Source organism: Rousettus aegyptiacus, unplaced genomic scaffold (genome assembly GCF_014176215.1).
Source record: "Rousettus aegyptiacus isolate mRouAeg1 unplaced genomic scaffold, mRouAeg1.p scaffold_m13_p_13, whole genome shotgun sequence".
Lineage (NCBI taxonomy): Eukaryota > Metazoa > Chordata > Mammalia > Chiroptera > Pteropodidae > Rousettus > Rousettus aegyptiacus.
In genome coordinates this window covers 53827601-53841984 of record NW_023416288.1, presented here as the reverse complement: position 1 = coordinate 53841984, position 14384 = coordinate 53827601, and the positions used below count along the sequence as shown (strand labels likewise).

The 14384-nt window shown below is 54.4% G+C and overlaps 1 protein-coding gene, 1 long non-coding RNA gene and 1 gene segment (V, D, J or C); 2 read left to right on the top strand and 1 right to left on the bottom strand.

The window, feature by feature from the left end:
• Positions 1 to 14384, top strand: part of LOC107516946 — a 32726-nt gene that overhangs the window by 16819 nt on the left and 1523 nt on the right.
• Positions 1223 to 4566, top strand: PRSS1 (serine protease 1). Its single transcript, XM_016157188.2, has 5 exons — positions 1223 to 1319; positions 2280 to 2445; positions 3453 to 3706; positions 4016 to 4152; positions 4357 to 4566. Exons 1-5 carry the CDS (start codon positions 1280 to 1282, stop codon positions 4504 to 4506), a joined length of 747 nt encoding a protein of 248 aa, XP_016012674.2. The 5' UTR covers positions 1223 to 1279; the 3' UTR covers positions 4507 to 4566.
• LOC118610764 lies at positions 9388 to 13595 on the bottom strand. Its single transcript, XR_004954022.1, has 2 exons — positions 11625 to 13595; positions 9388 to 11544 (listed from the first exon to the last, which is right to left on the bottom strand). It is a non-coding gene; the product is annotated as an uncharacterized LOC118610764 (long non-coding RNA).

Here is a 14384-nt window from a genome sequence, read left to right as displayed (position 1 = left end):
GCAGTGGGTCACTTAGAGAGAAGCTGGCCTCCAGCCATGCAGGGAACTGCCCAGAAGACACCCCATGGCTCCTTCTCAACCCCATGTGCCCCATACTGGTATACCCCCAAATCACTCTGGCCAAGTTGCACCTCAATAAATTATAGGGCTGTGTCTTGGTGGCCATGCAGAGCTCAAAGTGAGATCATTTCTGGGAACATTTGTTCTTCATGGAGCCCAGCACGACAGTTTCACTGCATCGAAAGCAGACAATTTCAGAATTCCCCCCTTTATCGATTACCCAGTACTCGACCCCTTTACCTGTATCCCATGCTAATCCCTCTACCGACTGCTGATTCTCTGATCAGAACCCAAATTTACCGGCGTCCAAACCCCTTCTTATGTCTGATCTGGAGCATGTAATTCTAGCTCAGGCTGTCAGCTCCTAGCATGTGGGGCGATTTTCATCACCGTTAGTGCAGACTCCCGGGGTGACAAGGAGGCTGCTGAAAGAGACCCCCACAAGACAGGGCAAGTGGTGAGAAAGACCCAGGTCGCGATGGGGAAGGAGAGGAGGAATGCGCTGTTGGTCTTCCACCCCCAAATGTATCAGGCAGACATTTAACCTTAACCTTTGCCCCGCTCCACGAGGGAGACACCTACGTACCCCTTGCCCTCTTCCACAAGCCTGGGTGGAAAGGAGAGCCGGCTGACTCCCGGGGAACTCTGCCTCTCCCTTCATCGCCTCTTGACATTGGGATCCTCGTTCCCCCAAAGCCTTGGATTTGACCTTCCTGCCCTGGTTTAAACTCGAGAGAGGGGTCTTCATGATCACAGACATAGACTTAGAGAAGACTTCTTTCCTATCAGGAGGCTTCGAGATACTCAGCAGCCAAGTTTGCTACCAACGTCGGCCCTTTGCCTAGGAAGCTGAATAAATCTCCACGAAGCCAGAGGGTTTCTAGGGCCCTAGGTCAGTCTTCCTCCTCCTAACCCTCATCTCTTCAACTCAAGAAGGCCCAGCCGTGATATGTTGGGGGGCTTCGCTTCCCCTGTTCGCCCCATCCCAGAGTCCTTCTAGGAATCAGCTGGTCTTCCTGTTCTTATCACCTGTAGGTACAAACCCGCATTGCGGCCAAACATAGCAGAACTGATGCAAGACCCTGGGAAGGGGAAAGCTGTAGGTGTGTTTGCACTAGGAGGAGTGGCGACACCCCCCACCCGCACAGGCACCCCCCTCTCCATCGCCTTGGGAGGTATAAAGGCTCTCCACCACCCACCCAGCTACACTTCTGCAGCCATGAATCCACTCCTGATCTTCGCCGTTGTGGGAGCCGCTGGTGAGTTCCATGCGTGGCTTCAGGGCCCGTGCGTCCTCTGTCCTGGCAGAGACACGCGCCCCACCAATGCGTGCTGCCTCCCCTGTGTCTGTCACCTGTGCTCTGCGACGCTGTCTCCCCTGCCCGGCACCCTTCCTTCCCATTCCTGGGCTCTTTTAAAGCCTCACCTCTCTCGCCTCCTGCCTGACTCCTCTCCCAGCCCCATCACTCATCCAGGCTGGAAACAGAGACAGGGGAAGGGGGTCCACGAAACACACCAGGAGACTTGAGGCTCAGCTCCGACAACTCTGGGCCAGCTCCACTGTGGCTGTTTTTAAGCCCAGACACACCTCGGGAGGCTGAGAGAACACTCATGCCAGAGCCCTACCTAGCCCTAGAAATTCTGACTTGTTTGGCCTGGGGTGTATCCTGTGCACTGAATTTTTAAGCTTCCCAGGTACTGGTAAGCTTCCCAGGTGTGTACGGCCAAGGTTGAGATCACTATCCATCCTATTGGCTAATAACAGTACTTGGGTCCTGCCTGATGGGCCTTGAGCTATGGGAGAAGCTGGCTACAGTCAGAGCTACACAGCCCAGAGACTTTCCTACTAGGCCGACCCATCCTGACAATCGGGGGCTCCAAGAGCCTCCGGGGGGAGGGGAGTGATGAACGAGAGAGGAGGAAGCATCGGGAGGGTGAGAAAAGCACATTCCGAGGCTGCGAGGGGGTTCTGTGCGTCCTTGTCCTCTTGGCGCCCCCGGAGAGGTCTGGGCTGGAGCCCCGCGGGGTGCCCGGCCGCGTGCCCTGCAGACACACAGAGACTGGGAGAGCCACATCCGCTGATAGCGACTAAGGATGGCGGCGCTTCCTCCCCGCCTGTCACCGCCGTGCTTGTCAGGGATGCCGATGAGCACGAGCCAGCCACGGCATCTCTCTCGCCTTCCAACATCCCGCCGAACTGGCTTTTCCTTCCACTCAAGTTGCTTTCCCCACCAATGACGACGACGACGACAAGATCGTGGGGGGCTACACCTGCGCGGAGGGCTCCGTCCCCTACCAGGTGTCCCTGAACATTGGCTACCACTTCTGCGGAGGCTCCCTCATCAGTAACCAGTGGGTGGTGTCCGCGGCTCACTGCTACAAGTCGTAAGTGCTGGGCCCTGACCACGAGGCCGTGGCCGGCCCTCTCGAAGGGCATGGCTCAGTGCAGGGGAGACCCGGGGTTGGGTGAGATGGCCGATGGGGAGGAGATGGTATAGACAGCAGCTGGGGGTGAAGAGGGGCACACGTAGGAAGCCTCTCACACACACCCCAAAAATAAGTAAAACAGCAGGGATTATGGGTCATAAAAGCAGGGAGGGACTATTTGGGGCATAAGGCCTAACGGGAAAACAGGCAAGGACGTTGCATAAGTAACCTTTGCCAGGTGGCTGCACGTAAAACCGCCTAAGACATATTCAAAAAATACCTTTGCCTGGGTCCTATGCCAGAGGGATCACTCAGGATTTTCAGGAAGAGGGGTCTGAACCTGGGCGAGGTTAGTGCTCTCCACCTCCGGTGACTCTGCGCTATAGCAGAGCCGAGGATCACTGCCCCGACCAGGGGGCGTCAGAGTCACCTGGAGCGCCCCCCTTGTTTCGGAGCAGCTCTGTCCCACCCCCAGAGGTTCTGATTCAGTAGGCCTGGGCTGGGAACTGAGATGTCATACTTCTAACACGTTGCCAGGCGACGCGCTGCTGCAGGTACGAGGGCCACACTTTGAGACCCACCAGGTTAGGTCGCGCAGAATGACCTTGCTTCTCAGACCAGGAAGGGAGGGAGTATAAGTTATTGCTGTCCTAGCAAAGTCACAGAGGACGGGGGGTGCCTGCGGGGCATCAAGTTGCTTTTTGGTGCCCGTGACACGTGACACCGGAGGGTTGGGGGGATGGGAAAGGTGGCTAAGAAGAGCAGATGGGGGAGCCATCGTCCAGCTCCACTGCCACCAACCTGTGAAGCAGAAAGGTTCCCGGGGTCACTCCCGCACTGCCCCACCCCCGCCCCTCTACGGCCCTGGGCTGTCGCCACGCCCCCACCCCGAGCGGGGAGCCGGGAGCCTGCGGAAGGCGCGCATGATGCGGAGAAGAGCCCTCCCCGTGCTCCCCTCCCGCCAGCCGCGTCCAGGTGAGGCTGGGAGAGCACAACATCGAGAAGGAGGAGGGCAGCGAGCAGTTCATCAACTCCGCCAAGGTCATCCGCCACCCCAGCTACGACAGCCAGACCCTGGACAATGACATCATGCTGATCAAGCTGTCCTCGTCTGCGGTCATCAGCAGCCGGGTGTCCACCGTCTCCCTGCCCAGCTCCTGCGCGTCCGCCGGCACCCAGTGCCTCATCTCCGGCTGGGGCAACACCGTGAGCTCCGGATGTGAGTGGGGCGCTCGCGGCTGCAGCCTCCGCCTTCCCAGCGTCCCCCGGGCGCTGCGCTCTGCGCCACAGAGGTGCACGGCCTCGAGGCGCTGACCCCGGACCCGAAAGGCAGGATCGCACTTGCCATCTCGCTCTAGGGAGGGGTCCGCGATGGTCCTGCTGAGGACTGAGGCTCCCGGCTCCTCCTCGCTGGGGTTTTCCATTCTTGGGCTCCTCTCCTGGCCGCCCCAGCGTTCCGCCCTGGGTTACCGTCCCGCGTCCCGACCCCCATTTCTCTCTTCCTTCATCTCTTTCTCACTCCTCACAGCCAACTACCCCGACCTGCTGCAGTGCCTGAACGTGCCCGTGCTGAGCCAGACCAAGTGCAAAGCCGCGTACCCGGGGCAGATCACCGACAACATGTTCTGCGCCGGCTACCTCGAGGGTGGCAAGGACTCCTGCCAGGTGACTGTCTCCTTCGCGCGCTGAGACCCCGGGAGTAGAATACAAACCCCCAAGACTGCTATAGTCTATATGTGTGTAATATATATACATTATATACATAGTATACGTATATATACTATGTATATATTATGCATATATATAATCTATGGCCAAAGGGCTATAGTCTCCCTTTCCTACAAACCTGTCCTACCTTCTTGCTCCCAGGGCGACTCTGGTGGCCCCGTGGTCTGCAACAACCGGCTCCAGGGAATCGTCTCCTGGGGCTACGGCTGTGCCCAGAAGAACAAGCCCGGCGTCTACACCAAGGTCTGCAACTACGTGAGCTGGATTCAGCAGACCATAGCCAGCAACTAAAGCCCCCGCTGGTGCCTCTCTCTGTCACCACTAAGCTAATAAAGTGACCCTGCTCCAACCGCCGGTGTGTGCGCCTGCTCCCTCCAGCCCCTAACTCTGGGAAACATCCTCCTGCCTGAGGTTAGACAGGGTCCTGCCCCTTACAGAGGAGCAGGGCAACCCCGTCTAGGGAAAGACAGAGCACCTCGGCCTCTTCCGAGTCCCCCTGTCACGTGCTCTTCCTCACCCGGCTTGTGCTCCCTCCCAGCAGGGGAAGCCCACTGGCCCCTATTTCACGTGTACGAGGGAGACCGGAAGGCTCCCGGGGTCTCCTTTCCTTAAGCTCCAGAGAAGCCCGCCTTCTAGTCACCTCACCTAGTGACACCAATATGTGTGCTCCGTACTGAGTGCTTCGCAGACATCTTTACGATTAGTTTGCCCTCCCCTCCGGAGTAGTTATTATTCCAGGGGTACCAACAAGAAAGGGGGGTTGTTCTACCCATGGTCCTCACCCAGCAAATGCTAAATCTGGGGTGGGACTCCCTATGCGCCTGGCCACAAAGCCGGTGCTGCCTCTGCCCCTCCCCACCCCATGGTCCGTCCTGCGCAGCCTGGCCATCAGCCCTGCCCCGCAGCCCTGCCCAGCCCAGCCCAGCCCAGCCCCCGCCTCACCGCGCTCCTGAGGACTCTGGCTCCTGCCCACCTCCCGACTCTCAGTACAAAGAGGTCCTGCTGGTCGCATCCCTTCTCGAGTGCTTCCTCATCCAGGAGTCCAGGGTTCTCCCTGCCCTGCCCCTGCCTGAGTTTCCAGGCTTGTCTCCCCACCTCCCCCCCTTCTCCTGCTGAGCCCTCAGAAGTACTCCAGCAAGCCACCCCCCTCCACCTCTGGCTCTGCACACTGCTCATCCGTCCGTCGTCCGGCTCTCTTGACCGCCTTCCCACCCGCTCCTTCCCCCACTTTGGACAAGTCTCCCCCCCCCAACCTCTGCCCCTCACCCCTGTGCCGGCCCCTCTGTCCCTCCTAATCCACGCTGGCTTCCGTCACAGCCGTGCTCACACCGCTTAGTAAATACGACGCGTCCACCTTGGCCTACGACGGCGAGCGCCTTGCTCTTGCTCGTCCTGGTGCATCTGGTTATCAAGCAACGCCCCGAATAGAACAGGCCCCCAGTGATTGAAGGAAGAAAGTACCACCTAGGAGTGTTGAAGAAAGAAAGAGCCTTCCTGAAAATGGTTCTATGAGCGGGATCCCTGGCCCAGCAGCACCCGAATCGGCTGGGAATTTAGGAGAAGCGTGACTTCTTGGGCCCCACCCCAGACCTTTGAGTCAGAACATCCAGGATGGGGTCCCGGACGCGTGCATCGTGCATTCTAACGAGCCTTCCAAATCATTGTGACTGGCAGGTGTGCTAAAGCCTGAGAACCAATAGGGCAGAGACGGTCTAGGCCACACTCTCCGTGAAAACAAGGGCAGCTAACGCTGCCCCTATTTCAAGTCTCCATGATAAACCCTTATGCAAATCATCTTATTAGTTCTCCCACTGAACTCCATAGAGTAGGTGTTATTATCATCATCTCCGTTTTACAGATAAAGAGACTGGGGCTTAAAGAGCTTTGGAAGCTTGCCCAAGGCCTCACAGACACAAGTAGGGGGCCTGGCTCCAGGCGGAGGGCTTCCCGGAGGGGCAGCGGTCCCCACCAGGGCCCCAGACCTAAAGTAAAGAGATCCTGATTCCAGCTCTGTCTCTTCATCAGGCATGACTTGGGCAACGCATTTAGCCTCTTCGAGTTTTACTTTCATCTGAGTAAATTAAGAGACAAATTTGGGGTGGAAATGAGAGTGTTCGCGTGCTTGAAAGGTTTCAAGAATTCCGCATATATAAGGTGTTATTTGTGCATCTCCTCCCGACATCCCAACACACGCCTTGAGAAAGGCATACAGGTGACCACGCTTTCCCCTCCAGTCCCCTCGGGAGCACTATGCACATTCATTCTTCTCACCCCCTCAAGTGGCCACATTGAGATTGCAGTTACTTAAATCTAAAAAAATAACAGTAATTATAAATAAGGAAAGCCTGCCCCCTGCTGCCCAAACTGCGGAATGATCCCAGTCTGCACCACCTAACCACCGATCCCCGCTCCTTTTACGAGGGGGTGTGAGGGGGAAGCTCCATGTGCATTTGGGCATACTGGCCGTGACCCTGTGACAGAGTGGCAAAGCTGAGACAAAGTCCATCAGGATTAAAAAGACAGAGTAGTATTATTGTTCATAAGGCCAGTAGAGATGAGTGTCCCCAGCTGGATAGATGATCCAAAACAAACTTACTTGCAGCAGAAAAATATTACTAGGCAAAAGAGGTGAGTAAGACAGGAAAGCATATGGAAATAGATCAAAATAAGTCATTGCACCGATGACAGTGTGGACAGGTAATAAAGAAGAAGCCTTGCCACAGTCCAGGGGATGAAGCAATCGATGACCTTTAATCCAGGCTAGCGGTAGAGTGTCTGCCGTGAGATCTGTTACTACCCCTGAGTTAGATAAACAGACTCGCTTCCCGTTTTCCCTTTTCCCCAAATTCTAAGAGCCACGCCGTTGCACACAGCTCCTGGTACCACCAGGTAGCACTCTGACCTTCTCCATACTGACACCTGTCTTTTCCTAGTGAGGGGACAAGCAGTGGGTCCCTCACCTGGCACCAAAATGGAAATACCCAGGGTAATTTCGTGCTTGATTGTTCATAAAATACAAATTGGCAAACCCGATCCTAGAATTTTCAACTCAAAAGATCCTGGGGACCTCTCAGAAATTATGCATTTTCGCATGCTTCCTAGGCGATTGGAGATTCACCAAGAAAATTCAGGACCAAAAAACTGATCTTCTTGGGAAAAAGATAAAAACCTTGTAAATTAAACAAGTTTTTTTTTAAGTAGAAGATTTTGAAATATAACTTAAAGCAGTGTTTTGTTGTTTTTTATTTTCTTTGAAACTTTTATTTTATTTTAAACATAATATAACTATAGAGCTCAACTATCAAAACAATATAATAAAGTTGGCTTTTACCTCCTCTATTTCTATCTACTTCACTCATTCTTAAGAGATTATCGTTTTTATGTGTTTCCTTTGTAGCCTTCCAGCATTTCTTTTGTAAAATTAAGCGAACAAAAATAGAAACCTCATTCTTCCCCTTTGTTAGACAAAAGGCACACTATTGTGCAGTTTGCTTTTCCCCCCCGGTTAAAATGTATCTTAGAGAACTTTCCACAACAACATAAAACATTTTCACTCTTGTTCAGCATCGAATAACATTCCGTTTTCTGTATGTCTCATTGTTCATTTACCCGGTCCCTTACCAATGGACGCTTGAGTTTCCCCCAATATTTTTGCTATCCAAACAACACGAATATTTTATGCACACTTCTTATTTGTACTCAAGAATATTTACAGGACAAATTTCTGTAGGTGGGATTTCTGGGTGAAAAAAAAACAAATGCGTTTGTGATCGTTATAGGTGTTTCCAAATCGTACCATTCCGCACTCCTACCAGCAATCGGTCCAGCAGTCCCCTTTTACCGGCGAGAGATGTGTGCCAAGCCCCCCAGGGGGTGCCTGAAACCACAGATAGTACCAAACCCTACATATGCTACGTTTTTTCCTATACCTACATACTATGATTAAAGTTTAATTTGTAAATTAGGCACAGTAAGAGATGAACAATAACTACTAATAAAATAAAAAATATATAACAATATTCTGTAATATAAGTTATGTGAATGTAGCCTTATTGAGTAAAATAAGGGTTCATTGAGATACGTGGACAGTTGATCTCATAACCTAGACGACTACTAAGTGACCGATGGCCGAGGGACAGCTACAGGAGGCGCTGGACAAAGAGGTGACTCATGACTCAGGATGGCACCGGATTTCCTCACACCACCCAGAAGGACTTGCGATTCGGAACTTATGAACTGTTCATTTCTGGAATTTTCCACTTAAGATTTTCAGACCAAGGTTGACCGCGGGTGGCTGGAACTGTGGACCATGAAACCACGGATAAGGGTGGACTACTATAAACAAAAGTGAAAGTTCATCACACCGTGGCCAATAGAATGTTCTTCTGCAATTCGGTTTTCTCAAATTGGTGAAAAGCGACATTTCAATGTAATTCTAGTTCACGTTTATCATCGCAAGACCTTTTTCCCTTGGACCTTTTGCCTAAACCATCTGTTCTTTGCCCGTTTTTGTTGGACTGCAGGATTACTTTCTTGCTGATTTCCAGGAGTCCCTCATACATTGGGAAGATTTGCCTTTTTGATGAGAACTGAAAATATTTTGATTCTGTGTCTACTTTCCTGTGTAACTTTGTCATCATTATGTAGTCAAGTTTGTCTTTTTTACTTCTAGATTTCAAGGCATCGTTTGGAAGGTGATTAAAGGACGCATCACCCAGCGAAATGAGATTTAGGCCTTAACTGGAGGTTACATCTCAAGGTCATCGCATGCAGGGAAATAAAAATACCATAAGGACACCTTAAAATGTGTCTGCCCTTCAGGAAAGAGGGAGAAGATTGACTGAGACGATATGACCATGTGATTGTACGTGTCTGAGACTATTTACCCAGCTTTCTACACCCACGTCCCCTAACTTCCTGGACCTCCCTCTGACACCTGAAGTCCACGTGGACACGTGCGGCGTTCTCTGTCCCGCACCCATTCAGGAACACACCAAGCTCCTGCTCTCTCACTTGGTCCACGCCTCGGGAAGCCATGCCTTTGTGCACCTCCCTGTCACTCAGCTTCCCTCCAGACCCCCCCCCAGAGGTTAGGGGTTGAGCCAAAGAGATGGAGTCCAGTGACCTCTGAGCGGCATGGCCTGGGGGGCGGGGGGCAGGCTCAGGGTAGAAAGAGGCTTCTGCTTCCTTCCTGGCAGGGCAGCTCCCCACTGTGACGACAGCCTCCAGTAGGGCGGTACCGGGCTGGGGGGAGAAAACCAGCCCCCCGAAGCAGGCAGCCTCACAAAGACACACAACTGAAGAGCTAAGAACATCTTAAAGAAAGGGTATGAGCAGAGAGCTCCAGACCTGGACCTGACATCACCTCATATCATGGGGTGGGTGTGGGGGTTGTCACCGCCCCCAAACTCAGGCACCCTCAGAGGATAGGTGCTCTGGTGGTTTCTTTCAGAATTTGAGGGGCGGGCCTATGGGAGGGGCGTTTTTGTACAAAGCTGTAACATTGTGTGGACAGGGGGCCACGGTGATTCAACTCCGCAGGAAACCTTTACAAAAACCTTTCTGCCTGTCCCCACTCCACGGTTCCTCTGCATTTCTCCCAGGTCTCAAGCCCTGGGTGGCTCGGTTCTGAGGGTCTCCGCCTCATCCCTGTCCACCAGTCAAGTCAAAGCCGCGGATAAGGACAGGCTTGGATTAGAACTGAATTTTGCAGGCAGAGAGCCCCGATGTAAAAAGAACCCCTCCGTGGCCTCACGGGAGAGGGACTCGGGCAGAGCCCTTCATCCAACCCCTGCAGGACCCAAGACGATACAAGGTCAGAGGGCAGGTATGCCAGAGGTGACGTGTTCTCTAAAGAAGAAGCCAGAGACACTAGGACCCTGGCCTGCTCTCCAAGCCCACGTCCCTTCGATGGACCCTCGGAGACGATCATCAAGAAGCGGGCAAAGGGCCCTCGGGACTCTGGCCCCAAGGTCAAAAGTGTTCTGTGCAATTCTCTGTAAAGCACATGGGGACACCTCTCATCCCAGGGTCCTCCAGACACCAGAGCCCCTCCTCTCCACAGTCCAGATCTGTTTTCCTCCCTGTCCCCTGTCACTGTGCGAACACTCAAGTCTTCTTTGGAAACGGCACCAGGCTCACAGTTGTAGGTAAGACAGCCCCTAGGTCTCTCCTGGCTCCTGGCAGGGGACAGCAGGTCCAGAGCGTACATTTTGGAGTGGTTATATTCTGATGTGCTAATTATGACTACACCTTCGGCCCAGGGACCAGGCTGACAGTCGTAGGTAAGGCCGGGCTCTCTGGGGGGTGTACCGCCAGGGAGGACTCTCCTTCACAAAACGTGGGAGGCAAAGGACGACCTACCCCTGGGTCCTGGTCGAAGAGACTTCATCTCTGGGTCTGGAAATGAGTTCTGAGGAGGGTCGTTGTAAGGGCACATCCACCCAGCCACCCAGAGGTCCTCTGTGAACTCGTCACAGCTGAGACTCGGCAGTTAGGGCAGAGCAGGGCACTGGGTCATTACCCCAGACAGGGCAGCTGAGAGACCGACCGCCCAAGGGCCAGTAATAATCTCCGACATGGGTCCATCTTCCATCACTGGCAGAGGCCCGTAGCTGTCCTTGCTCTGGATTTCCTAGGAGGCCACGCTGTGTCCTCCTCCCTCGTCGTCCAGGGACAAGGACACTCTCTGGAAGGAAATGCAGGGTGCCCGAAGCAGGGCTGGTCGCTCTGTGAGGGAAGAGATCACCAACGCCCCCACCCCCCGAATCCCAGCTGTGCTCAGCAGACAAGGGGGGGTTTTGAAGTGGATCTGGGAGGCTGTGCTCTGGAAATTCCCTCTATTTTGGAAATGGCAGCCGGCTAACTGTTGTAGGTAAGTGAGACAGGGCTAGAGGCCTGGGAGCCTGCTAGGAAGGTCCAGACAGAGCCTCCATGTTGGGGGTTTAGATTCAAGTATGTTTTTATCAGAAAGATCAGAATTCTTGTCTTGATGCAGACAGGAGTGGACAAGCTCCATCTCCAGTAATTTCATGGACTGGCCGTCCCCAGCCCAGGGTCCCCTCCCAGAGAGGCAAATAATCTCAGCTAGGAAGGGGTCATCTTGTCCATCTCCAGTCCCCTTAGAGGGTGCCCCATCATGGCCAAGGCAGATGGAAGAGCCTCTGGACTCAGAGCTGTCAGCATCCTGTCATTTTTCATCAGGCAGAAAGGAGATGGGCCCAGAAGGAGGGGGTGCCGGGGACCGCACAGGGCTGAATTGGTCCTCTGACCACAGCATTCCAGGTGGCACACTTGTCCCCACCGCCACCTCCTCCTGGAGCTAAAATTCTGCTAAAGAGAGAGAAGGCGGGGGTCAGGCAGGTGGACTTGGGGAGGCGGGATGGGAGGGAGCAGGGCAGTTTTCCTACCAGGCTTGAGTGTTGTGCGAGTAACGAGAAACTGTTTTTCGGCGCCGGAACCAAGCTCTCTGTCCTGGGTAAGCGGGAGGCTCCCTGGGGAGAGCGGACTGTAAGGTGGGATTGCCAGGAGGACCCCACAGGGGGGGGCAGGAACCGAGAACACAGAGGGGAAGGGCTCGGAGAGTCGGGGTGCGCCGAGTCCCTGGGGGCCGGTGGGGGGGGGGGTAGCTTCTGGAAGGAAGGGCCCCACCCCAGCCGTTCCGGGTTTTTCCACCGTTCTGTCGTACTGTGGAGCTACCAGGAGCGGCATTTTGGAAGCGGGACTCGGCTCTCTGTCCTAGGTAAGGCGAAGGACCCGGGCGGGTCAAGCACTGTCCCCCGGACCAGGACTCTCGTCTCCCTGTCCCGCCCTGGCGGAAGGGGGCCGAGCGAACTCTCTCGTCCTCGGGGGGCTTCCAGGGACCCCTGCGCCTCCTCCCTTTGGCGCGGCTGGGTCGGCGCTCAGTCTCCCGTCCGTGGCCCCCTCCTCGCTCTCTTTCGCGGGTCTACGCTCAGGCCTTCGTCCTAAAGGAATCCCTTTGGTCCAGAGCCGTGGATCCCGGCGGGGAGAGGCGGCCATCCCCCCTGCCAGGAGGATGAGACTTGCGCTCTGGCGGGGCCCCCGGGCGGGCGGGTTTTGCCATGGCCCTCTGCAGCTGTGTTCCTATAATTCTCCCCTCGAGTTTGGGGCCGGCACCAGGCTCACCGTGACAGGTATGGGGCCCCGTTCTTCACTTAGGGTGCGGTCCTGAGTTTGACCGCGACGACCCGTCCCTGGGAGGGGTGCGGACCGGGTCAGAGCCGCGCTGCCCTCCTGGACCTGGCGCGCCCTCCCCGCCGGCCCGAGCGCGCGCAGGGCGCTCGCTCCGGGCGTCTGCGTGACTCCTGGGCGGTGGGCTCCACGCTTCCTTACCCTTCGGGCTCCGTTTTCCTCCTCCTCTTTCCGTCGTTCTCCAAGTCGCCTCTCAGAGCTGCTTTTTAAAAAGTGTCTGCTGTTTTACTTTCCCTTTCTTACCTGGCCGTCCCCACGTTTTCCCTCCCGTTTTAACTCCAGTCCTGCATGGTTCGCTCCGCTTGGGTGAACAGCTCCGTCCTCCCTGTCCACGCCCTTCCCAGCACCTGCCCGGGGCTCAGAACTCCGTCCCTGCCTCCATCTCCCTCCTTCTCGGTCCCGGCCAGTCTCCGAAGACCCATGCGTGTCTTCCCGTGGCGGTTCAGGTGCTCAGGAGACAGTGGGGGACCAGCTCCGTGAGATTGGGGTGATTTGAGGGGCTCTCCTGAGCCCTGAGGTCAGGGGTCCACGTCACCGCATCGGGGGAGCTGCTTGGGGGGTCTCTAGGGGACACTGAGCTCGGTGCAGGGCAGAGGAGATAGTTCTGACTGAACTTTTGCAACTGGAAACTTACGCCACCCCAGCAAAAGGCTAGGTATAAAGAAGAAAAATAGGTAGGAGACCCCATTTTCTCAAGCCCTTGGATCTGTGCTGGGATTACGGGGGAAGGGGCCCATCGTGAAGTACTGGCGAGCTCCGGAGGAAACAGACAGGCAGAGGAGCCGGCGAGGATGGGATGGGAGGTTCACACAAGGCTCAAGGAAGGAGACACATAGGTCTCACCACACTGACTGGGCTGGGCCAGGCTTTGTCTTGCGGACGCGGGCATATGTCAGGGAGGGTACTGGGAGTTGGAGAGAAGGGGGCCTGAGGGATGAATGTGGCTTCTTCCATCCTTCTGTGTCTTCAGATGAGGCCATGTCTCCAAAGAATTCCAGGAATCCTTTCCTCTCTTTTCTGTCAAGCTGTAAAAAGACCTAGGGATCGACCCTCTGGACCCTCTGATAAAACGGCCCTCGGGCTTTGGGGTTTGTTCGCATCCAGTCACCAAGCTCTTGCTGCTGTTGAGAACGCAGAGCTCGGCTGTGAGCAGGGGTTCCAAACCTGGCGGGGGGGGGGGGGGGCTGTCGGCACACTGGAAGGAGAAAAGGGCTCAGCCCACAAGCAGCGTCTTTCATGGGATGACAGCCATCCTGGACAAGCTGCCGTGTGCCCCATGGGTCCCAGTGTAGGGGGAAATGTGAAGCATCTGAGAGGACGATAGCCAGAGGCACCTGGCTCCTTAAAGCAGGTTACATTAAATATAGATAGATAGATAGATAGATGTACATGTATATGTATATGTATATGTACATGTATATGTATATTATATGTATATTATATGTATATGTATAATAAGAAATGTGAGTTGGGTACACTATATAGAAAATAATATATTCAGATGCAAAAAGAAAAGTGACTCTTCTAAGCAAAAAAAAAAGGCTAATTCTAATATGTGCTAGCACCCACACACACACACACACACACACACACACACACACACAAACGCCTTGCCAAAAAAAGGAAAATGATCATTTAAAGTCCGGGATCATGTCGTTAATGACAATCTTCTGCCTCAAAATTCACACTCATTCAACTCGATGATTACCACTTCAAGTCTAAAAGGTGACATCGTGCCCCAGGGAGGGCTTTGAAAAAAAGAAGAAAGGCAGATAGATACGCTCCTCTGATGTGCTACCAAACAAGGCCCTGAGTATCAGGCTTTGCAAGGAAATGCAAGAGAGCTGGGACACCCGGCCCCTTAGAGAGATGGAAGACGTAGTCACGGTGTGTAACCAGGGATAACTGAGAAGGAGGAGGCGAAATCGAGGGAGAATGACAACGGAGAGTGGAGCAGT

Excerpts from the sequence above, each read along its gene's own strand:
- PRSS1 (XM_016157188.2), top strand. The coding sequence starts at position 1,280 with ATGAATCCACTCCTGATCTTCGCCGTTGTGGGAGCCGCTG. Across the intron at positions 3,707-4,015 it reads CAACACCGTGAGCTCCGGAT|CCAACTACCCCGACCTGCTG; the intron begins GTGAGTGGGGCG and ends CACTCCTCACAG. Across the intron at positions 4,153-4,356 it reads GTGGCAAGGACTCCTGCCAG|GGCGACTCTGGTGGCCCCGT; the intron begins GTGACTGTCTCC and ends TCTTGCTCCCAG.